Source organism: Barbus barbus, assembly GCF_936440315.1.
Source record: "Barbus barbus genome assembly, chromosome: 36".
NCBI classification, from domain to species: domain Eukaryota; kingdom Metazoa; phylum Chordata; class Actinopteri; order Cypriniformes; family Cyprinidae; genus Barbus; species Barbus barbus.
The window spans coordinates 16,598,167-16,622,253 of record NC_136714.1 but is presented as its reverse complement, the minus strand read 5'-3'; the positions used below and the strand labels follow the sequence as shown (position 1 = coordinate 16,622,253).

The 24,087-nt window shown below is 38.3% G+C and overlaps 1 protein-coding gene across 1 annotated transcript in view; it reads right to left on the bottom strand.

Annotated features, from left to right (window-relative positions):
- ank1b (ankyrin 1, erythrocytic b) overlaps positions 1 to 24,087 on the bottom strand; it is a gene marked incomplete at its 5' end in the record, with an annotated part of 78,732 nt that overhangs the window by 11,518 nt on the left and 43,127 nt on the right. Inside the window, 26 exons of the mRNA XM_079394770.1 lie at positions 1,245 to 1,403; positions 1,821 to 1,952; positions 2,047 to 2,121; positions 3,694 to 3,778; positions 7,774 to 7,893; positions 9,973 to 10,101; positions 10,234 to 10,462; positions 13,412 to 13,508; positions 13,784 to 13,988; positions 14,424 to 14,635; positions 14,804 to 14,958; positions 16,871 to 17,095; positions 17,318 to 17,430; positions 18,142 to 18,205; positions 18,289 to 18,412; positions 19,519 to 19,539; positions 20,296 to 20,368; positions 20,527 to 20,619; positions 20,934 to 21,032; positions 21,143 to 21,241; positions 22,509 to 22,607; positions 22,772 to 22,969; positions 23,108 to 23,206; positions 23,314 to 23,412; positions 23,672 to 23,869; positions 23,951 to 24,049. Coding sequence (XP_079250896.1) covers positions 1,245 to 1,403; positions 1,821 to 1,952; positions 2,047 to 2,121; positions 3,694 to 3,778; positions 7,774 to 7,893; positions 9,973 to 10,101; positions 10,234 to 10,462; positions 13,412 to 13,508; positions 13,784 to 13,988; positions 14,424 to 14,635; positions 14,804 to 14,958; positions 16,871 to 17,095; positions 17,318 to 17,430; positions 18,142 to 18,205; positions 18,289 to 18,412; positions 19,519 to 19,539; positions 20,296 to 20,368; positions 20,527 to 20,619; positions 20,934 to 21,032; positions 21,143 to 21,241; positions 22,509 to 22,607; positions 22,772 to 22,969; positions 23,108 to 23,206; positions 23,314 to 23,412; positions 23,672 to 23,869; positions 23,951 to 24,049 — 3,301 coding nt within the window. The remainder of the gene's footprint in view (positions 1 to 1,244; positions 1,404 to 1,820; positions 1,953 to 2,046; positions 2,122 to 3,693; positions 3,779 to 7,773; positions 7,894 to 9,972; positions 10,102 to 10,233; positions 10,463 to 13,411; positions 13,509 to 13,783; positions 13,989 to 14,423; positions 14,636 to 14,803; positions 14,959 to 16,870; positions 17,096 to 17,317; positions 17,431 to 18,141; positions 18,206 to 18,288; positions 18,413 to 19,518; positions 19,540 to 20,295; positions 20,369 to 20,526; positions 20,620 to 20,933; positions 21,033 to 21,142; positions 21,242 to 22,508; positions 22,608 to 22,771; positions 22,970 to 23,107; positions 23,207 to 23,313; positions 23,413 to 23,671; positions 23,870 to 23,950; positions 24,050 to 24,087) is intronic.

Below are 24,087 nucleotides of genomic sequence, written 5' to 3'. Positions count from 1 at the left end.
TTGAAATATATATTTGCCTCCCTGTATTTCCTTCCTGTGAGCTACTGAAATGAGCCGCACTGTGAAACAGCCAATCAGAGCAGAGCTCTACATTATTATTCATGACCCTTCCAAATAAGCCAATAACAGACCATTTCATTATAGGGAGAAATCCTAGGGTTGTAAATGCATATGTAAAATTTTTGCCCTTACCTAAGCCACATACCTTCTATGTAGATATCAGAGAACAATTTAAAATATTGTATCAATGCATTCTATGGCACCTTTAAGTTAAAGCAAACAGCTGAGAAAGAAAACACGTCTAACAGTATACTGGATCCGGGCAGCTCTTAAAGTGACAGCAGTCAAATATTCCATGTTAATCAAAGAGGGAACAAAAGAGGGAAAATTTCTCACTGCTCTTGACTAAATCACTTTTGTAACTTTAATAAGAAGAAATATATAATTAATTTACACAGTGAAGAATATGCAGTGTTTTCATACATTTGATTACTTTATAGAATATACGTAAATGTTTTTAAAAAATTTGTTCTACTCTATTTTTTTGTCTTATTGCTTGTAATTAGTTTCTTATTCTTAATTAATCGCTGACTGTTTACTTGTCTTCAGTACGCTTGAGGTTTTTTTTTTTTATTTAGGCTAGTACTAGTTTTTTACAAAATGATATTGACACTGATGACAAGAATTATGAAATTTCTATGGTATCAAAAATGTTGATGTCATAAAGACCTTATATAAAGCAAAAATAACTATATCGTGATATAAGATTTTGGTCATATCGCCCACCTCTAATATATATATTACTATAATTATGTATAATATTTATATTATGTATATGCTGCTATATTACCATACACATTTGTATTTGCATTTGCTATAATACCATTTATGATACTCTGGGAGTACCTTTTGCATTCAAGGAGATTTGAAATCTCATATATGTCAAGTAATGCCGTCACATGACATTCGCTACTGAGAGGTTTGTTTAGTAATGAATGGAAAATGGTGATCATTGACAAAAATTTGAAAAGCAGAGAAAAAATTATCATTAAATCCTGTCTCAGACGTTCTTTCAACTTAAATTTCATGCTCAGGATTTTGGGAGACTAGAGATAGTATGCAATTAGTGGCCAACCCATGCAGCTTCAAACATCTAAGCCTTGGTTTACTTGGTGTCTAATGTCAGTTCACAGATAGCAGTCCATTGGATTAGAAGATTGGTGCAAGCTGCAGGCTGTTCTTACCATTGACGACACTAGGGGAAAGCAGAGTGGAGTCACAATCAACCAGTCTGCAGGCTCCTTCCTCCACCGCTTCGGGAAGCACCTGCAGAGCCTGAGCCTCCAGAGACTTCACAATATCTGACCGGTCAATGTTCCTCAAAGCTCCATAAAGGTTCTCCACTGAAGATGTGATGATTGAGGAGTATACAAATACAAGGAAACAGTTACAAACAGTAACTATTTGTTAACATTAGTTAACTACATTAATATTAACAATGAAAAATACTTTAAAAGCATTTATTGCTTATTAAATGTTCATTTCAATATCTACTAATACATTATTAAAACAAAATAATATGAATTCAAATGAACAGTTGTGTTTTTATTGACTGACATTAACAGTGATGAATAAATACTGTTATTTTTCTCTTTTATCCACGTTTTTAGTTTAGTTTTGTTTTAGATTAATGTTCAGCTTTCATGTATTATTTTATTCCAGTTCAGGGTTTTTAAATCAATAGGTTTCATCTTGGTTTATGATAATAATCCTGATGTATAAAGCCACAAAGATGTAGAACGGTAATTATGGACCCTCACTCTTGGCCTTCTTGCCCTCTCGGCTGACCCACAGGTTGAGCAGAGCTGAACTCTGGTCCAGGAGAGAGTTGGGATTCTCCACTCTGATCCGGTTAATGTCATCCATACTGAACTGCAGCTCCCTCGCCAGCTCTATAAATGAAAACAGACAAAAGCACTTATAAAATGTGAGTTAAGGGAAAAACTGAGAGGTAATGAAAAGAGAGACAAGAAGTAAAGCTTTTACCGGTCCAGCTCAGTCCCAGCTGTTCTGCTATTACTGTGATCTTTAGCTCGGTTCTCTCCATGGCATTCACAGTGGCTGAATCAAAGACAAAATATATCACTTTTTCCACTGACAGTCCAATGATGAACCACTTTAATAACATACCCAGCTATCTAGTGGATAATATATATTTCACTGTGGTTATCACTAAAAAACCCAAGAGACGTAATACAATATAGACTATAGATCACAATAACAATATGGCCATATATTTGGGGTTAGTTGATATATGATCTTAACTGTCATATATAAAGAACTGAACATATGCACCACCATTTAAAAGTTTAGGATTAGTAAGATTTTAAATGATGCTAACAAAGACATACATCAAAAATACAGTAATAATAATCCCAAATTTTTTTTTTTCTATTTTAATATCTTTTAAAATGTAATTTATCATTACATTTACACATTTAGCAGACGCAAAGCAACTTACATTCAAGTTACAGTTTTTACATTTTACCAGCTCTTGCTTTCCCTGGGAATCGAACCCATGATCTTGGCGTTGCTAGCACCATGCTCTACTATTTGAGCTACAGGAAAGCTGTACTCATTACTCGAGTCTTCAGTGTCACATGATCTTTCAGAAATCATTTTAATATACTAATTTACTCCTCAAGAAACATATTATATTATTATTGCAGCTTAACATTTTTGTGAAAATCATGATACATTTTTTTTTGTCCGGATACTTTGATGAATAGAAGTTCAAAAGAAGAGTATTTATTTGAAACTGAAATCTTTTGTAAAATCATAAATGTCTTCACTGTCATGTTTGATTAATTGAATGCATCCTTGCAGAATAAAAATAAAAATCTTTCCAACTCTAACTTTTGAACAGTAGTGTATACTTGGGGTTGGTATATATATATATATAGATGAATAACGAACATGTTCAGTAAAGATCTTGTCAATAAAGATCTATAACATAATATAATGAAAACAGCCTCTTCTAGAAATCTACAGTTTTCATTGAGAACTGTATATGAAATTAATGTAATGGACATATTACAGCCACTATACGGTAAAACACCTTGTAAAAATGCCCAGATACAATAAAATGACCAAGATTAGTTACAACTGGTGACTGAAATGATAACATTGGTCATCACTTACCAAGATCTGGTCAAAATCTGTGCTCTACATACATTAGTTGGCTTCATCTGCTTCAAGAACAACGAAGATGCGATGTGTTTTGGATGGCAAAGCTGATTCGAACCTCCTGGACCCTTTCTATAATCACTCCCCCACCTTCAACACCTCTAAACAAGCAGTTTTTAGCAGTCCTTTCCCTTTAAAGCTCATTCTCAAAGCAGGAGCTTGCCATGCTAAGAGTATTTATGCTGGAATCAAACCATCACCATGCGCTACATTACTGCTCATTCGCTCAGTAAATACAAGGGTTTCTCTGAATTGTTTGTGTAAGTAGTGGCCCCTCTGAGCCCAATCCCAGCATCACCCTCATGAAAGAGAGCAGTGCTCAGCATCCAATGCCCAATTACAGCCATGCATGAGAGAGTGGGCAGGTATAGAAGCAAGGATATGGGCACAGCATTCAGAAGCCCCCCCACACCTGAGGGGACACGTCATGGTGCCGCTATATCTTACCCAGGCCAGGCTCGTTCAGGGCGCTGTACCTCTCCCTCAGGGCGAGAGGAGTCAACGTTCTCCGCCGCTCATCGCTACCCACCACCTAAGACAAAAATACTGAGTAAATACAGTGCTGAAGTTTTGTCTTTCATACAGTATTTATCAGAGCATGTAAATTCACATCAAGGCAAAGTGCTTATGTATAAAAATTGCTTGAAGGTGTTATAATACACAGAAAGAGAATCTGGAGACAATATTACATCTGAAACACCAACTGCATCCTTTTTTATTTGCATTTCTCCTTTTTCTAAAATGGGTATGTTTACGAGATATATTTTTTTAAAAATTGGGGGGAAATGGGATGAAAGCAACATCAACATCATTTATTTTTAAGGCACAAATCTAATGTAGAGTCTCAAAAATAACTTCTCATTTAATTTTAATCCATTTAAGTACCATTTTGAATGACTATTATTTCTGTAGCCTGAACCATAACCTTTAACCTGTTACCCTGCGCCCCTATTTTTGAGCATTTTGTAAAAAACGATATAACCAAATAAAAATGTCTGTAGCTCTTGAACCCTAAGGTCTATATTTAAAAATCTGGTGTTGTTTGAAACTAGACACTTGATCCTTTGTTACTCTAGAGTCATAATAACTCAAAATTAGTATAGCAATAGAGTAAAACAAGGTAAAATATACATGAAATTGACTCGCGATATGTTTTAATGAAGCTCACTAAGGGAAAAATGGATGAGACTTTCATGCCAAAGGCCTGAAAACACCATAAAGATAAAGCTGAACATCTGACCATGTTTTGATTCAAATTTGAGGATGATACTCCCAAAAATGTAGTTTCTGTAAGCTTTTATTTAAAAAAAATCTAGGCGTCCTTTCAAAAAAGCCATTTGGAGACCCCAAATAGACACTTTGTAAACAAATGTCCAAATGAGTCAAAACTACATAATACATATATGTATATCAATTCAGAACTGCTCTGCCCACCAAAACACACAATAAAAAACTATTTCTGAACAGCATTTGTAGTGCTGACTCATTTAGTCATTTGGTTAGTCTACAAATGGCATTTTTGAAAAAAAACGCCTAAATATTTCCTGAAATAAAATATGAAATAATACATTTTTTATAGGTAAAGACTTACAGAAAGTACATCTTTATGGTATTTCATTTCAAGAAAAGCTTTGGAAAAGTCATTTGGATATTTTATTTCAAGAAAAGTCTAGGAATCCTTTCAAAAATGCTATTTAGAGACTCCATAAGACACTGCATACTACATATGTATATCAATTCAGAACTGCTCTACCAATGAAACCACAAAAAAACACAAAACTATTTCAGAATTTGAACATAACTAAACAGTCTTTATTCTGAACAATTCCAATAATGAAAACAGTGAACCAAAACAGATTTGATCATTTTTGAACTAGTGAAAACACAAAACATGCAAAATACATTGTTTTTACAACATTTGTATTTTTTATTTATTTTATATGGTGAATATTATGAATATTACTATTTTACTAATATAGTAATAGATTACTATTACTAATATTACTAAATAATAAAAAAAAAAAAACTATTTACAGTATTTACAGTGGAGGAAGACGCTCTAGCAGCCACTAAAATGGTTTTTTTTCTGACCATCTGGATTCACCAGACCTCTGAAAAGACAGGGAAGAGTGAGAGAAAAAGAGTGAGAAAGTGTGTAAGCAAAACAAATCAAACTTGCAACACTGTTTACATTTTGTACACACACACACACACACACACGCGCGCACGCACACACACACAATAACCGGGACATACCCACAAACAAACACACCCACCCACCCACACGAACAAAACTCATGTAATCCCCTCATATTATCCCTCTCCGTTGTCATTTTTAGAATCTAAAACAGCTAACATGAAACAAAAGCTGCAAATACATGATAAAGACACATAAACATTCAAGAGGAGGGTGGAGACACTTACGTGCTAATGCTATCCACGCTTCCCAGCGATCTCAGCGCGTATTCGGCTACTAAATTAGCCATTTTTCTCCCCACGTCCTCCAAAACACCACCAAACGCCACAGAAACACTTCTCAAGTCGAAGATCCACGATGGAGAGATTCAGATGTGAGCTTTGGACAACATCTGTTCGCTGATAGCCAGTCTGTGTAGCGCTGCGACGCCATTATGTGTACGCTTCATGCGTAACCCGAGAGCGCACGAAAACACACGGACAATACGCCGAGCTATTCTCTAAACAATCTTACGTAAACTATTCAAACTGTCAATCACTTTAAACGTCCTTGTGGTTGGCTAATACTTCCATCCATCAAAACTGTGCTGGCGAGGCATTGGCTGGGTTCAAACACCCCTATTGTGATGTGTCCGGATTGACACCTCGCTGACCCATTCACGGACGCGCTTACTGTCCCGGGTTATAACAGCTCCTGCGATTGAAGGAGAGAGACGAGGGAGGGCTATTCTTACTCGGAAGAGACGATTCTGCTGGAAATAGATGGCGTTTCAAAGCTGGAATACGAATTATAATCGATATTTATTGGAAAATGGACGCTATCGATACCTATAACTCGAATCGCTTATGTAAACAAAGGAGGATCTATCGTGTTTTCCCCTATTTTTTCGTTGTTTTGGATTAAAAAGTGGATGCATTTTGAAGAGTGGACCCTTCTCTTGAAATGTATGCTGGTGTGTCTTGGAATAGTCTGAGCTGACCAGCGCTATTGGCGATCAAACGTGAGTACTGCGGTTCGCTTTGTTCATTTTAAATGGCCGGTCTTTCAGCATTTCTGTTAACCCTTTCCTCTCTGGTGTATTGATTTCAAAAACAAGCTCACATCGTTAATCTTGAGTGTTTTAGCTTTCAAATGATATATAGTTAATGATAATTGATTGAATATTGTTCTAAAACAAAGGTAATAAAAAGTCCGACCACGCCCGACCACGCCCTTCCGGCCCGCCCGCGGGCCGATGCGGGTTAACAGGTTAAGGAATATCTTGAGATATCTCTAGACACATCCTGAATGCCATGTGCCCTGAAGAAGAATTATAATTCCTTTAATTATGCAGTTTAATTGAATCCTAGAGTTAAATGGTCCACTCTAGACATCTTGTACAGTAAAGTGACAAGAACTCCATTATGAGCTGGAGATCAGTTAAAAAAAACATTTTTGAGTGTCATTTTAGTTTAAATTGTCAAAAATAAATAAATAATTTATTTAGACAAGATTAGGTTCCCAAACAATTTAAATTTTTGATGTATTTTTTAAAACAAAATACACATATCCCCAAATAACATTTATTTAATTATAAATAATATATTTTATTATATATATTTTAATTCATACAATATGACAATATTTTAATGTTGTTTTCACATACAAATAATGTGACTGTGATTCCAACTGCGATATGAAAAATAAAAAATCTTATGATGCTGACATAAACAGCAAAAAGCATAACATCACATTGAAACATCAGCTCTCAGCTCTCAAAAACCAGTAAAGCAATGCCTTTTGTTACCAAATTAAGTCAAGTCTTGCCCACGCTCTACTGTATTAATATTTAAGTGCTAATATTTAAGTTAATGAACATTACTTGAGTCATCTTAACAAAAAAACAAACTCAGACTTGTTTCAGTGACCAAAAATTTAACTATTAATTATCTTTTTAAATAATTATTACATTTTATTTATTTATTTATTAGTTTTTATCACAACATTTTAGTTTAGTTTTCATGTTGAATGTGATTCCAGGCAGCCCTTTAACCAACAACAGCTATTTACTAAAAAAGTTGACAAAAGGTCTACATTTCCTAATGATTATGCAGCAGGAGGTACAATAAGATTAATGTTTGTCAAGCGAGTTGACACGTTTTGAAAAATACACATGGGATTGGAGTTCTCAGAGGTCTCCTAAGTTGGATTCAGCCCAAAAATCAATAGGGAATTTGATTTGAAATTTTTACCGAGGCTGAGTGACAAAAACACAGACATGCAAACTAGTTTTGTTCATGAGAACAAGAGCAGGTGTTACTGATCACAGAGGAAATGAACAGCGACGACACCTTGATGCAGGGAGGCATGGTGATGTTGAGGTTGCACAGCACGTGCTGCGTGTCCTCGTACTTAGTAGACTTGCGCAGGAAGGACAGGAACCCGGTGGCTTCCTTATTGGCGTCTCTCACCTGATGAGCCAGGGGAAATAGAGAGGGAGGGAGGAACAGATGGAGAGAGGAGAACAGAGGGGTGAAAACGAGGCGAAGGGTCGAATGAGAACAAAAGAGAAGGGGAAGATGAATAAAGGGAGTGAAAGAGAGGTAGAGAAAGAGAAAGATTAAAGAGTGTTAGACAGAGCAGCTGCCTGGCTGTGACTCATACAGGTTGGCGGGTGGTGGGGAAGGGGATGGAGGCAGTCCATAGGCAGGCGAGAGACAGAGAGAGATTTACCTTCACTTTTACCTGGCCGTCTGTGAGATCAGACAGTAAGAGAGTGACCGTGAGAGAGAGAGAGAGAGACAGTGAGACAGACATACAGACAGGCAGGCAGATAGACTGGCAGGCAGGCTAGAAGGTGAAAAAGTTAAGGGCATGCTCACGAGACTAATTCAACAGTTACGAGGTGAACCGCTACACCACAGAGCCAAAAATACAACACAGAGCAGCTTGTCTGAGGCTGACCGATTACAGAAAAAGGTGCGAGTGGAAGCCACAATGACAGACAAACAAATGGAGGGAGGGAGGGAGGGAGGGAGACAAGTGGAGAGAGAGAAAGACAGCACTGGGGGAAATCAGAGACACTGAGGACTAGGACTGCACCATTTGGACAAAAAATATTGACAAATATTGTGATTGTTATTCCAGCTGCAATTGATAAAGGTTTAATAACTCATATTGCTGATTTAAAGAACAACAAAAAAAGCGTCAAATCACACTGAAACAGCGGCTCGCAAAAAACCATAAGACAATGTCTGTTGTTTCAAAATCAAGTCACGCTCTACTACTGTTTAAGGGATTCACACTTAAGTTCTCTGAAAAAGAAGTGACTGAAAAGCAAACTGAGTTAAAAAATAAATAAATAAAACTGTTCATTTTGCATGCAGACTGGAAGTGGACCTGAAAGTATCACACAGTTTCTTTATCTCTTTTTGTCCACTTTACACTCACACATCTTTTTTTTTTAAACACCACTTGAACATGATTATTATTTGCAGCAGTAGTATATTAATATGATCTATTAATATGATCTAAATAAAAAAATCTTAGTATTTGTTATATCATCTTGCTTTCATCTCTTCTCTTGTGACAAATCATTAGATTTTTAGAATAAATTTTGTCCACTTTATCTCTTTTGTCCACTTTTCACTCTTTTTTCACTTTTTTAATAAAACCACACTACCTGAACATTATAATTATTACTGTTAATAATAATAATAGAAAGAAGAATTCTATATTAGAATATGATTTATTAATATTGTCTAGAAAATAAAATAATGTAATTTATTACAACATATATTATAAAAACATTGTTTGTAATTTTTCTGCATTATTAGAGTTTCATATTACCTTCACATAATAAATTATACATAATAAACTATTCTTCTTCATCTTTTTCAATTATTAATAATAATAATTGTAACTGTTTATTCTAATAATATTTATTAATATTATCTAGCATATTACAATAATATAATTTATTGTATAATAGTATAAAACCATTTTCTGCAATATATATTTTTTTTACTGTTATCGCCTCTCCTGTGTCACATTATTAGATTTTCATAATAAATTGTAGTGGAAAAATGTTTGAAATTGCATTAATGTAAAAATATAAAAAATATAGTGAATCTGAAGCACTTTGCGTTCACATTGGACGATATAAAGGAATTGCAGAGCAAAATGCAAACCAAGCCACATCCTGAACCGCTTACTGATGCTCTGGGGTCACACTAAGCCATATTACCATATTGATTTTATGATGATTTAATTGAATACATGTGCAGCCCTACCGAAGACATTAGGGAGTACATAAAACTAAAACTAAAGATGATCAGACAAAGTGGTTAACAATGCTAACACACACTCACACACAAAAATGACACGCGTTTAATGACGAGTGATGAAATATGTGTAGGTTGACTGAAAAAAGCAAATTATTGAGACTTAAGTTTTAAGAAATTAAGTTGGCATGAACTTCTTAACCTATATTTCCTAAGACACACTCACAGATGGACAGAAATAAATAAGAGAAAGACCGACAAACCGACCTTTACAGAGACAGGTAGCCGGTTGTCTCTGAAGGCTTGGAAACTGAAGCTACGTGGCTGCTGGGTGGCTTTCCTCACAGGCACCAGGTTTCCAGAACATTCTAAGTGCAGCGGCATCCCCTCCATCACCTGTGGGTGGAGACGGAAGGAGAAACACAAGGAGAGCAGTGACTTAGCATTAATGCAGTGAGTTAGTTTTATGTTTGTACACACACATGCATGTGTACACGGCTGCATGGATATGATTTTATGTTAGCTAACCTCTATATCTCTGCTGCGGGCCACTTCGGAGAAGTTCTCATGCAGCTCAAGGGTTTTGTCTATTTTGTCATCGGTCATGCAGTAACAGCGCAGACGGCCCTCTCTGGCATCATTCATCTTAGCAAATACCACAAATTTGGCCATGTACGGAACTGACATCAGCTCACGGTACAGCAGGTTGGCGAAGGTCACAGCCTCCGCCGTTCGTGGACAGTCCGCCAGCCAGAACCTGCGGTGAAACAGAGGACAGACACACATACCATAGAGATCAGAAAATTGGGTCACAAGAGACAATGTTTACTTGTAAATGCGTATAAATATAAATCTGTGACAGGTCTATGGGTTGCAGTGGTGGCTACCATGAACCTGAGAGGTGAATTCAGCAAGAATGAATTGCAACAGTGATGGCATTGTTTCCTTGCACACACTGTCTATGGTGTAATGAAGCCTTTTTTGATTAGAAAGTGGATACAAACAACAAAACGAAACAAAAACAAAAATTAAACTATAAATAAATAAAACAAAAAAACAATACAATAAAACAAAAATAATATTTACTGCCTATTTTTAAACATAGTGAAAAAAACTAAAATGGTAAAAAAAAACAAAAAAACAAACCAAACAAAATTATGATTAGAAAGTGGATACAAATAACAAAACGAAACGACAACAAAAATGAAACAATAAATAAATAAACACAATTAAACAAAAAAATAACATTTATAGCCTATTTTTAAACATAGTAAAAAAACTAAACAAAAAAATAAACCCAAACCAAACAAAAACAAAACAAAATTGCTGAGATTTGTGAATACAGTGCAATCTATGGACTAAATCTACAGTGCAATCTATGGACTAAATCTGAATGCTTTCAGATTAGATGACGCTCAGGCCTACAGCATATCCAGGGCTAACCTGAAGAGGGGCATCAAGAAGGCCAAGCACTGCTACAAGCTAAAGGTAGAGGAACATTTTTCCAACTCTGACCCCCGACGCATGTGGCAGCGCATCCAGGTCAGTGACTACAAGCCATGCAACTCCACTCCGACGGTCACAGACGTTTCCTTCCTTAATGAGCTAAATTACTTTTATGCTCACTTTGACAATAACAACAAGGAGACAGCCACCAAGATCACACTCTCAGGAGACCATCAGACCCCCAAACTTACCTCCACAGATGTCTGCACAGCATTGAGCCGGATCAATGCACGCAAGGCTGCTGGCCCCGACAGCATTCCTGGTCGTGTGCTCAGGATATGTGCAGAGCAACTCGCAGGGGTCTTCACAGACATTTGCAACCTGTCCCTCACCCAAGCAACTGTGCCAACATGCTTTAAGTCCACATCCATTGTGCCAGTGCCGAAACACTCCTCCCCGACGTGCCTGAATGACTACCGCCCCGTAGCACTCACACCCAATGTTATGAAGTGCTTTGAGCGACTGGTCCTAGCACACCTCAAGAACTGCCTCCCACTCACACTGGACCCACACCAATTTGCCAAAATTGAAGCAATCGAAGCAATAGGAGCACTGAGGATGCAGTATACACAGTACTGCACTCGGTACTCACACACTTGGATAACAACAACACATATGTACAGATGTTGTTTGTTGATTTCAGCTCAGCATTCAACACCGTCATTCCCTCCAAGCTGACCACTAAACTTGGAGACTTGGGTGTGAACACCTCCCTCTGCAGCTGGATTATGGACTTTCTGACCAACAGACCTCAGCATGTTAGGTCAGGCCACACCTGCTCCACCACCATCACACTCAACACCGGCGTACCACAGGGCTGTGTGCTGAGCCCATTTCTCTACTCCCTCTACACCCATGACTGCAGGCCTGTGCATGGATCCAACGCCATCATCAAGTTTGCTGATGACACCACAGTGATTGGCCTCATCAGAGACAACGATGAGACTGCCTACAGGGAGGAGGTACAGCACCTGGCTGCATGGTGCGCTGACAATAGCCTGCTCCTCAACACCAGCAAGACAAAATAACTTATTGTGGACTTCAGGAAGAACATAAGTGGCACGCATGACCCCATCCACATTAACGGGATGGTTGTTGAACGTGTCTCCAGCTTCAAGTTCCTGGGAAGCCACATCTCGGAGGACCTGACCTGGACCACCAACACATCCAGCCTAGTCAAGAAGGCTCACCAACGCCTCTTCTTCCTTAGGACACTGAAGAAGAACCACTTGTCTCCAGCCATCCTGGTGAACTTCTACTGGTGTGTGATCGAAAGCATCCTGACCAACTGTATCACAGTCTGTTATGGGAACTGCTCAGTTGCTGACCGCAAGGCACTGCAGAGGGTGATGAAAACCGCCCAACGCATCACAGGGACACCACTTCCTGCCATTGAGGACGTCCAGAGAAAATGCTGTTTACGTCGAGCTCGCGGCATTCTTAAGGACTCCTCTCACCCTGACCATAGACTGTTTAACTTACTGTCCTCTGGGAGGCGCTTCAGGAGCCTCCGAACAAAGACCAGCAGACTCAGGAACAGCTTTTTCCCTACAGCTGTCTCCCTACTGAACTCTGCCCGATGATACCCCCTCACACACTACTACAAACTCTTCACCCCTCCCCATCAGTAAATCGGTTTAAAAAAAAATAAAACATCTACACACTGAGTACTATGTACTGGAAATTTGTACTTTCTATGCACTTTCAGTGTTCATTGCACTAGTGTTTATATATCTTAATGTATAGCTTATTCATATCCATTTGTAATTATGTTCATAGTTTTTGCTCATAGTGTACATACATTTACTGTATAATCCATCTGTATAGTATATTCATATCACCCATCTGTATATCATACTGATAGTAAATTATGTCCATAGTACTGCCTTATCTGTATATTTCTGTACATATGTAACATATTGTAGGCACTGTATATCCTGCGTATTGCACTTCTGGTTAGATGCTAACTGCATTTCGTTGCCCTGTACCTTACATGTGCAATGACAATAAAGTTGAATCTAATAATATTCATGATCTAGTGCTATTTCAGCACACATGGTGACTGGTTAAAACATATTGCATGTAGTTAGTAAATACTATGCATATTTCTGTGCTGAAATACATGCAATGCACAAAATAATGCAGTTGTTTAGTAAATTTGCCCCTGGGTGCTCTATTCTTGCATGCTTTTGTGTCTCACCTTGCGGATACATTGGTGGTGAAGTTGGCACAGTTGTGGGAATACATGAGCTTGGTAGTGCCAGTGATGTCTTCCCACTGAGCAGGAGCAGTGCCACCTGCAGAAGGTTTACAGCTTTTTATAAAACCCTTTTTTTTTCAACCAATACCATCTGGAATGAACTTGCTGAGTCTATCTTTATCCTAGTGTCTCTCTCCAGGCAGGACACCAGTCTGTTTCAGCCTTTTCCAAGCAGCTTGGCAGCAGGGCAGCTACATCAAATCTGACTGAGGCTGAAAAAGACTGGCGTTCAAGACAATCTGCCTTTCCCAAAAACATAAATATCAATTTCAGACAATGTTTTCTTTGAAATAGATCAGGACCGGACCGTACCAATAACACTACAGAGGAGGCGGAGGCTGGTAGTGTCTCCCTCGCCGGCATCACGTGGACTCTCCCTCCAGGATGGAGGCAAAGGGATACGCAGCCCGATTGGTCGGTGGAATTTGCGTCGACGAGGCTCCACTGTCACAACGGGACTGAATGTGGCCTGGTTTCCTAAATGCCGAGTCAGCAGCTCATCAGGGATTGGCTGAGCCTGGGTAGAAAGAATAGGTGGGAAAAAAGTAAAAAAGGGTTAATAAATCATTTAATTCTGAATTCATTTTCAGTCTCTGCTGAATTTATGTAGCAACCTTGAAACAATATTTTTTAATTAATATATAATTATAAACAATAATAAGAATTATTAAATTATTATATAATTTTCATGTTTTATTTTTATGACAATGTTTACAGAATTTTAGATAAACATTTTTCTCTTGCAATACATAATTATCAATTTTATTAACAAAGATAACTTTTTTTGAAGTATCACTCATAATCACCTTATGAGTGCTGATTAAGTGCAAGTTCAGTTTGAATGGGCTAATAGGGCTGTAATCGTATATTCTGTATGAATCATAAATTCAATATTGTATGCTGATATTGCTTCACTGTCAATGTCTACATCATGAAACTCCTGAAATCTCACCTGTAGGCCAAGTCGGACCCTCTTAGTGACCGCCGTGTCAGGGAAAATGGCCTGAACCTGGGGCACCAGCTTACTTGTCAGCTGACCTCCCTCTGGACCTATAAGATCACTCTCCTGCTGGATACGTGACACCACAGCGAAGTAGAGAGGGAAGTCTGTGGAGATGATGCGGCGGATTCTTTTCTTCTCCAGCTCCTCCTGACTTTCCAGATCTAATGAAAGCACCAAGAGATTACAAGGTCATAAGGTCAGTCTTACAGAAATTGTTGGTGCAGTGTAAAGTGATATGTAATTTGTCTGTTAGAACCTGCTACATAACTAAAAGAGAAAATAAAACTAAAAAAGGCTTATGGGAATTCCTCAGTGAAACTTAAGACTACCTTCATCCATTCCATTAAGGATGGTCTCAAGAACGTCATCGCCATAGCGGTTCCGATGCTCTTTCCATACAGAGCCATTCTCACTTCGGAGAACAACTAGTTCCCGATCACCTCGGCTCAAGGACGCAAAATGAGGGATCTCCACTATCACTGGCCTAAAGGAGATGATGGGGAGGTGCAAAAAGCATTAGTTATTGTATTGTATTGTTCCTTAATTGATTGATAGAAGAAAGTCCACTTGGCACAGCAGCACAATAGAAAGAAAAGAAGAAGAATATCCAAAAAGAATATACATTTCTTAAAGGGGTCATATGATGCGATTTCAAGTTTTCCTTTCTCTTTGGAGTGTTACAAGCTGATTGTGCATAGATAAGATCCCTGAAGTTGCAAAGACTAAAGTCTCAAAACCAAAGAGATATTCTTTATCAAAGTTAAGACTCTGCCACACCCCCCTAAAACGGCTCATTTAAACACGCCCCCACATCTCTACGTCACATTGTGGAAATATTTGTGTAATGCAGCCCAAATGTTCACGCAAAGAAAGAAAGCGTGGTTTCAGTAACCGCAGTAGTGTTGATGCAGCCATGTCAGGGAGATGCTGTGTGTTTCTAGGAGAAAGCAAAAGCACTTTATTTGGCCTTCAGAAAGTAGATGCATTTAGGAATCATTAAGATTACTTACAACAGAACAGCAATGCATTTTATGAACGACCGTTTCGTGAACCTAGGAGAGGAGGTAATTCTGACTTTGCTATGACAATCTGGCGCTTCTGAATCAGCGACTGTAAGTATGTTTTGGTATTAGTTGAAGTATTTGCTATTGACTGTTTAAATGTGGAATTTTGCGCGTCGTGTGTGTCTGTGCTCGTGTGTGTGAGAGAGGGAGAAATGGTCACACAATTGCGGCTTGTGTACTGCAAACACATACGAGCTTCATCACTGTGTCTGTCACGTGACTCTGTTCCACTCTCGGGCTTGAACTGATGGTAAAACTAAGGACATTATTTACTGTCTTTACTATAATTTTGAAAGCTGAAGCTCGCGATTATGGAAAGGGGTATTACATTTCTGACGCGGCTTGTAGTGTTCGGCCAATAACAATGCACTGTGCTAGTTGGCCAATCAGAGCAGACAGCACTTGCCGGAAAGAGAGACTTTGTAGAAAATGACACGTTTGAGAGAGGCGGGGCATAGAGGACATACAAAAATGTACAGTATTTGAAAAATAATGTTTTTTGAACAAAAAAATGTCAACATATTCTGTTACACCAAATACACAAAATAATGATCTATAAAAAGCATCATATGACCCCTTTAAATACCTAACCATATATAAAAAAATAATAAAATAAAAGTAAAGTAATATAAAAAATATAGTAGAATAGTAGACAATAAACTAGGTCAAATATTATATTATATTACATTATATTGTATTATATTATTATGTGATTTATTATTAGTGTTCTTTTGTCAGAAATCTTAAAATATCTTTATTTGACAACTAGATTCTGAGTGAATACAATAATATTTATTCGCAAATATTCTTTTAATTCTGTATTTATTTAGTTCTACTATAAGCACTACAAAAAATAATTTTACTCAGTATTTTTGTCTGGTTTTCAGTACAAATGTTGAAAAATTCTTAAATCAAGACATATCAATATACAAATTCAGATTTGCTTAGAAGTCTTGTTTTCTGAAAAAAAAGTATCAAAATTAAGTTTACACTTAAAAAAAAAAAAAAAACTGCCAGTGGGGTCAGAAAAATAAACTTAATTCAAAGAGAAAACAAGTTTGTTTTTCTTACTCCACTGAATTTTTTATATATATATATATATATTTTTTGTTTTAGCATAAACCCACTTTATTTTGATAAACTTGCTTCTCAGGTTAATGTATCTTGAGTGTTTAGATATATGTACTGGTAAACAAGTAAGAATGAAATACTAAGTAAAAAAGAAACTAAGAACATATTTTTTGCAGTGACAAGTATTAATTGAATCATTATGGAACCAAAATAGCAGAACCATAATCGTTAAAGCATATGCACGCACACACGGACCCTTACCCCAGAAACTGCATACTGGAAGGCCCTAGAGAGATAATACGAGACGCGAGTCCCTCTCCCTCCACAAGAGGAGGTGGGGTGGTAAGTTTCTGTGGTTTGACCAGACGGCAGGTGATACGTGTGGGGGCGGCACAGGTGCGCGGCGGGATGATCACACGCAGACCATTATGTCTGCTGCCACGCATGGAGCCGCCTCTCGCGTCCACCATGAAGCTGACCAGAAACCTGTCAAACAACCAGCCAGTGAGCAAACCCGGCTCAATGACTTTTCAAAACAGCCGGAAGCCCAGTATAAAGCTAAAACATCTTCAAAAGAACCTACATCCTAGACACTTGATGACAGTGAAGACAGGTATAAAAATAAGCATTTATGACCAACAGATAAATACGGAGATAAAAGCGGTGAGAAGCCATTAGCAAGGGTTGTTGTGAAATATGTGCACTGACCCAGTATGGATGGGGCTGGCCACTGGGCTAACGTTGTCTGAGGTCTCTGTGGCTGGACTACTGGGGATTAGAGAGTCCTCGTCATACTCCTTTGGCAAAGGGACAGGTGTGTGCTGCAGACACACAGGAGTAGCACAGATCACACAGACACAAAGACACATACACAAACAAAGGTACAATGACAGCTTTATGAGACTAAGAGAGAGAAAGAGACAACTGCTTGGAAAACCAGGTCACAGCAGCTGGTTAAGATGTTTTGGAACAGGGTTAACTAACTCAAGCTCCTTCCATTTTTGCCAAGATGGTCTAGCGGTCCTAACAAGCTTGGAAAAGATGGTCTACCAGGCTGGAGTCCACTAGGGGGCCTCGGCAAACGTTCAAGTGGGGCTCAAAATTACTTCAAATAAGAAAAAACAAGCATTAAAATAATCCATGGGCTTTTTTGTTTGTTTGTTTTGTTATACAAAGCTCTAAAATGTTGTAACAGGAAGAAATTGTGGGTTTTTTTAATATTTAAAAAAATCATTATCCTTAATCCTTATCCAGTACATCACAAATGACTGGACAAGTTACATAAATTAATTTGTTAAAAAGAGTAGCAACCATCAAGAACATTCAGCTCTTAACACCTCAAGAATCCTGAAATTTGACCATGTATTTTTTTTTTTACAAAACTAGGGCTAAGGGTGCCTTTGAATATTGCTGTGGACAATGAGGGGCCTTGGAGTCACTTAACAAAGTTGACCAGCAAGAAACCACCAGACCTGGATTATTTAGTAAGGAAAATTTCTTATTTCAGCACATGAAGCGAAAAAGATCAATACCTGGTCCAACATGACAGTTTCAGGTGACACACATGGAATTCTGGGAATTGCGGGTGAGTAAGGTCTGGAGAGAATGAAGGAGATATTTGTAATCTAACTGTAATAGAATCTTAGCCAAAGGACAAATTTGTTGCTCTTGTGACCTACGTCGTGCCCATCCCGCTCTCAAAGTCTCTCAGGGTTTTCTTAGGGGACAGAAAATCATCATCCTGGTCTTTCAGGTCATCCAGCTTCAAATAGCGAGCTCCGTCCATCCCGAGAAGTTCATCACCTACATACAGCACCAAATATGTCAGAGACACTGATGTAGGAGGTTTGCAGGAAAAAAAGGATTAATAGAAAGGAAAAAAGTTTAGAAGTTATTTCATCATTTACAATCCACCATCATTCCCAGTTGAGCACATACAAGAACCTTCACTCATTCACCAAGTCCAAGCAATGAAATCATACACACACAGAGCCAATGGAAAACATGAAGAAATCAAGACAAGATAAGATTGCATGGTATTGGTTACTGAAGTGGGCATGCCTGGTAGTGCAGAGAAGATCACACTTAATCTGCATGGGAGAGATAGTTTGGTGTTATTGTAGGGGCTTAATCACAGGTGTTCAGAGACGCGTTAAACAGCCATAGTGACAGTTCATTTTGGAGCCCTCTGCTGAGTCAAATAATCATCATTAGTCAATTACTAAAATTATCCACTCCCAGTGTGACTCCCATAGTGTTTGGATAAAGAGAACCTCATCTATGAGTGTTTCTTAACTACAGGCACTATTATGTCCCAGCAGTTGTTTTTTTATAAATATATAAATATATATATATAAACATATTGAATATAATATATAATATAATAGTTGTTTTTACTTGTCTTGTTTTACATATATACACATTAAAAATAATATAAACACATAAAATATATATTTTTTATATAACATAATATAATATAATAATAAGGGGAAGTCGTGGCCTAATGGTTAGAGATTGGCAGTATGTCACTTCACCTTTATAATATATGTTGGAAATTGACTTGCAGAAAAAAGTTTTAAGTGTGTTTATTTATTGCACAGGGCCAAAAGTGCCCATAGTTGAAGAAACACCCTTAGAACAAACAGAGAACACAACGTAAATTTCAGGTGCAGTCCTGTCAATAATGGATCCACAAACACATGTTACTGTCAGTAAAGGAAAAGAAACATCATGACCACAGGATGATGAGGGACTGACGCCATAATAACACGAAGCAACATGTTAGAATAGAGAGCGGTTAGAGAGACTTGAGGGCCAGAGACAAGATGAGAGTGCTTGAAATGGAGGCACACGTTTCACGAACCACTGAGAACCGGACAACCAAGCCAGAGAGAGGGAGACGCTCCTACCTAATGTTAGCTGAGCAACTCCTACAGCAGGAAGGAAGAAGGAACATTTCAGGCTGGCTACCGTAGATTTACAGTAGGTTTAGATTATCATGAAATACTTGCTTTTGCTTTTTCAATCCATTAAAGTCCTGAATAAATGGAAATTTATCAATCATCTCTCAGAAGAAACAAACAAACTTAATGATTAGAGCCAAGGAAGGGAAAGGATCAATTAAAAATGTAATAGCCCTGTCCAAACTTTGTCTTTCCAAACTTTCTTTCTTCTGTAAAACACATAAGGAAATATTTAGCAGAATGTCCAAGCTGCTCTTTTCTTTACAATAAAACTGGGTGGTGACCAATGACTATCAAGCATCAAAAAAGACATAAAAGCACCACAAAATTGTCTTAAATGTGGTACAATCCAATCAAGTGTTATATTCCAAATCTTTTGAAGTCATATGATAACTGTGTGAAAAACAGAGTGAAATTTAAATTTAAATGCTTCATGTTATACACAAAATGCTTTAATATACATAAATAATTATATGTGTATAAAGTAGTCAAAACAGCACTATGAGTGTGACAACATCTCTAATCTCTAGTTCACGTCCGACTGTCACTTTTGGGTTATGACCTACCAACTCATCTGCCTACTGGCTTGTGTTTATAATCGAGAGTCTAGCACCAACCACACGGCACTGAGACCTTGTCACAGCAGCTGAGAATCAGTGCTTTAATGCGGCATTTACTGCATGATCCTTCAGGCTAAATCCAATCTGAGCCACCTGTACGCACCTTCATCTTCCGACACATCCAGTATTTCATCCACCGTCTCCGGGAAACTCATGCGATGCTTCTCGGTGGTGATCTGAGGGATAGAGAGGGAATATGTGAATGAATCGAGATGGCAAATCAGAGATGACAACCAGATTAACCAGAGGTGAAAGATGATGGAATAAAAAGTCTTGAAGATTGAAATCACAAATTCAGACCAGATAGTGTTAATGAGACACAAACGGCTCTCACCATAGATACGGATTCCTCAGTCACCAGTTTCAGTACATCAATCACAGAGATGTAGCCTAGCCGCTTAGCGATACCCAGAGGTGACGTCCCATTCTGCCACAGATAACACAGTCAGGTTACTAAATCTCACATCTGTGTCTGATAATAAAATATTTTATCTGTCTCTATATATAAATAATTATTACATATTAAAATATTAAATATAAAAGTGAATATAATATAACATAATATAATATAATATATAAACTGAAGTTTCCAAATACTTTTTAGGTTCACTGTACTCTGGTAATCAGTCATGCTGCTCTTTTCAGCAGGTTGATTATTAAATAACAGCTTGACAGCAAAAATATATTAAATTTTTTATGAGAAAAATTTAATTTTAAGTATGAAGAAGAGGGTCTGCTCACAGTGGTGATTTCATTGGGGAGGGCTCCATGTTTTAGCAGCAGGGTGACGATGTCTGTATGACCCTGCTGGGCTGCTTGATGTAAAGGAGTGTATCCCAACTGGAAAAGACAGATCAGGGAAAATGAGATTGCAGAAATACATATTGACACTGAAAAGTGTGCGAAAAGAGGCCTGTGTAGTGTGTACAAGACAGAGTTGTAGCACTCACTCTTGTCTTGCTGTTAACATGTGCTTGCTGCTGGAGTAAGAACTTCACCATCTTTATGTTCCCATAATGACATGCCACATGTAAGGGTGTGTAGCCCATCTAACAGAGAGAGAGATTTAAAAGGGTGAGAAGGACAAGAAGAACTGGACGACTAAATGAGTAGATTCCAGGGCACATAGACAATCAATGCCAGTTAATATTACAAAGTGTTTAGAAACCAAAACATTTTTATGGGGTGAAGAATTAATTTTGAAAAAGTTAAAGATCACAGCACATCTTTCAGCACATCTCATTATGTCCCCATAGTAGTGGTGTTTGCTAAAGCAAGCATTATTAGTAGTATTGCTGATAAGGTTTTTTTCAGACACCTAAAGCCTTGCAGCTTTCATTGAAGGAGGGACCTGAGCCATATTTTGGTATCAGAATATCAAAAAGAACTGAGAAAGCTTATCTGTCTTGCCCTTTATCAATCACTCAGAGCACCTCAACTGCACAGAAACACCCTAAACAACTTTGAACACCTTAAAGGGGACATTGGATGCAAACTTTACTTTTACGTTTGCATATATGTCTTAGCAGTGATAAAAATGCATTCACTCCTTTTTTAATCCCCAAAAACCCTAAACAGACTTAATTATCAAGCTATTTTGATTTTCTGAGCAATATGACATCATACTGCTCAGGCCCCACCCATGACTGCCATTAGCATATTTCTGCCCTCAGCCATCGCTGTCTGCCATTTTCTCTGCGTTCGAGCAGCTGTAGCGACAACGTCTTGTAAGCAATGCAGGTGTTTTGTAGTTGGATGCAAAAGTGAACATGAGACTCCTGAGATGAGAGCCACTGAGGACACAGTGGATTAGTTTTGTTTTTGATGGTAATGTGCCACTGAATACACAAAAAACAGAAGAGAGGGATGGGGTGAGCAGTAGCACGTTATCATTTAAAGAGACATGCACTGAAAACAGGTTGCTGTGAACAAAGCTGTTTTTGACAAGGCAAAAAAGGTGTTGTTTTCCACGACCACTGAGGAATTTATAATATAAATATTGTGCAGAGATTGAACAACTTGTGAAAAATGGGCATCCGATGACCCTTTTAACAACTGCATAAAAATGCCCAAAAACATGCAGAACACCTTAATAATTGCACCAAAAACTACCCAAAACATAGCATAGTGTTGACAAGTTTTGTAGTGGCCAACCCCATTCATATTTTCTTCAGTAATAGTAGATCTAGCACTGTTTGTCAATTTAACAGTAACACAGACTACATTGCACGAGGCTTTGAGGTCTAAATTCTAGGACATTCTACAGATGGCCCTGCTGAGTCAGTGTGTGTTTCTTTGTGCATTGAAGTGTCTTACCCTTGAGGCTGCATAGACTGAAGCACCCTGCTTCACCAGCATGTCTGCAATGCCCACATGCCCTTCCTGAGCAACCAGGTGCAGAGGTGTCAGCCCATTCTGTACAAACACACACACAAAAAGGATATCAGAGGAATATTAAATGCATCCTTTCCATTCCTTGTGCTATATTCTTCCAACACATCTCAATTTTTAGTTTTCTATTTATTCTCTCTCTGACATAGACCAAATACCAATTAATCAAAGCTTAAAGAGTGTATCACCTTGTTGCCCAGGTTAACATTGGCCTGTTTGGAGATGAGCAGTGCCACCATATCAGGTTGCCCTTCCTGTGACGCCAGGTGAAGCGGGGTGATGCCCTGTAGTGATTCTGAGTTGGCATTAGCACCATACTGCAGCAGACTGCTTGCCACCTCTAGTTGGTTCTGCTTGGCTGCGATATGCAAGGCTGTGTAGCCGTTCTGTCAAATGGAAGAAAACTAAAAGTGACTGTTTTCCTTGGATGGCTTTTAAAAGTGTGAAATAGACTGCAACACTTAACGTCACAGCTCAGATTAGTCGCTTGCCAAGATCTTGTAATGTATATGTGTGTATCTTACTCTTGCTGTGCTGTGCGGAGAGCCGCCCTTGCTGACCAGCAGCTTGACTACATCAAGGTTGTTGTGATGGACGGCCACGTGCAAAGGGGTCAAGCCATTCTGAGAGAGGAGAGAGGAGACACATGGCCTCAGTCAGTCACCGCTGACTGTCATCTGATATTAGCAGACGAGTACTGAGATATCAGATGTTTGTCTTGATGAATTACCTTTCCAGCTGCATTGGGATTGGCCCCTCTTTCCAAAAGCAGCTCCACCACATCCACTTTCCCGTATTTACATGCTACATGTAGAGGAGTAAATCCTTTCTGTAAGAAAACACAGATATATACATTGAGAATGCAGATGAAGATGTGAATATTTTGTTGTTATTTAAGACCCTTTGTTAAGCTCCGCCCACCTCAGTTACGGTTGCTAACTCAAACAGGCTTTACAGACTGTTGCATTTTTTTTATCATTTCTATAAAACACACACAACTTCAATGGACGGCAACAGATGCTAAGGTATGATTGGTCAGAAGCATTTTAAGGCGGGGCTTAGCAAAGGGTTAACTAGAGAAAAAAAACCTTGGTCATTTTGGTTTGTTGGGCATTCCCGTCAAGCAGGATGCGTGTGGTTTGGGCGTGTCCCTCGCGGGCGGCGATGTGCAAAGGAGTATGACCTGCCGTTGTGGCCGAATCTGGATTGGCCTTATGTTCCAAGAGCAGCTTCAACAACTCTTTATGTCCCATTCGAGCCGCACAATGCAAGGGGGTTTGATCGTCCTGTGAAATGAAAAAAAGACGTGTGATTTTTATAACAAAAGCAGATAAATAAAGATAAAACAGCTTGTATGTTCGGCATACCTTCGCTTTGGCATCCACCTGCGCGTTGTTTTGTAGCAGAAACTGAGCCACCTCACAGTGCCCCGCTCTGGCAGCCATGTGCAAAGGGGTCTCCACTTTCTACAATGGCACATTGAAATACAGTTTAGTTCAGAACA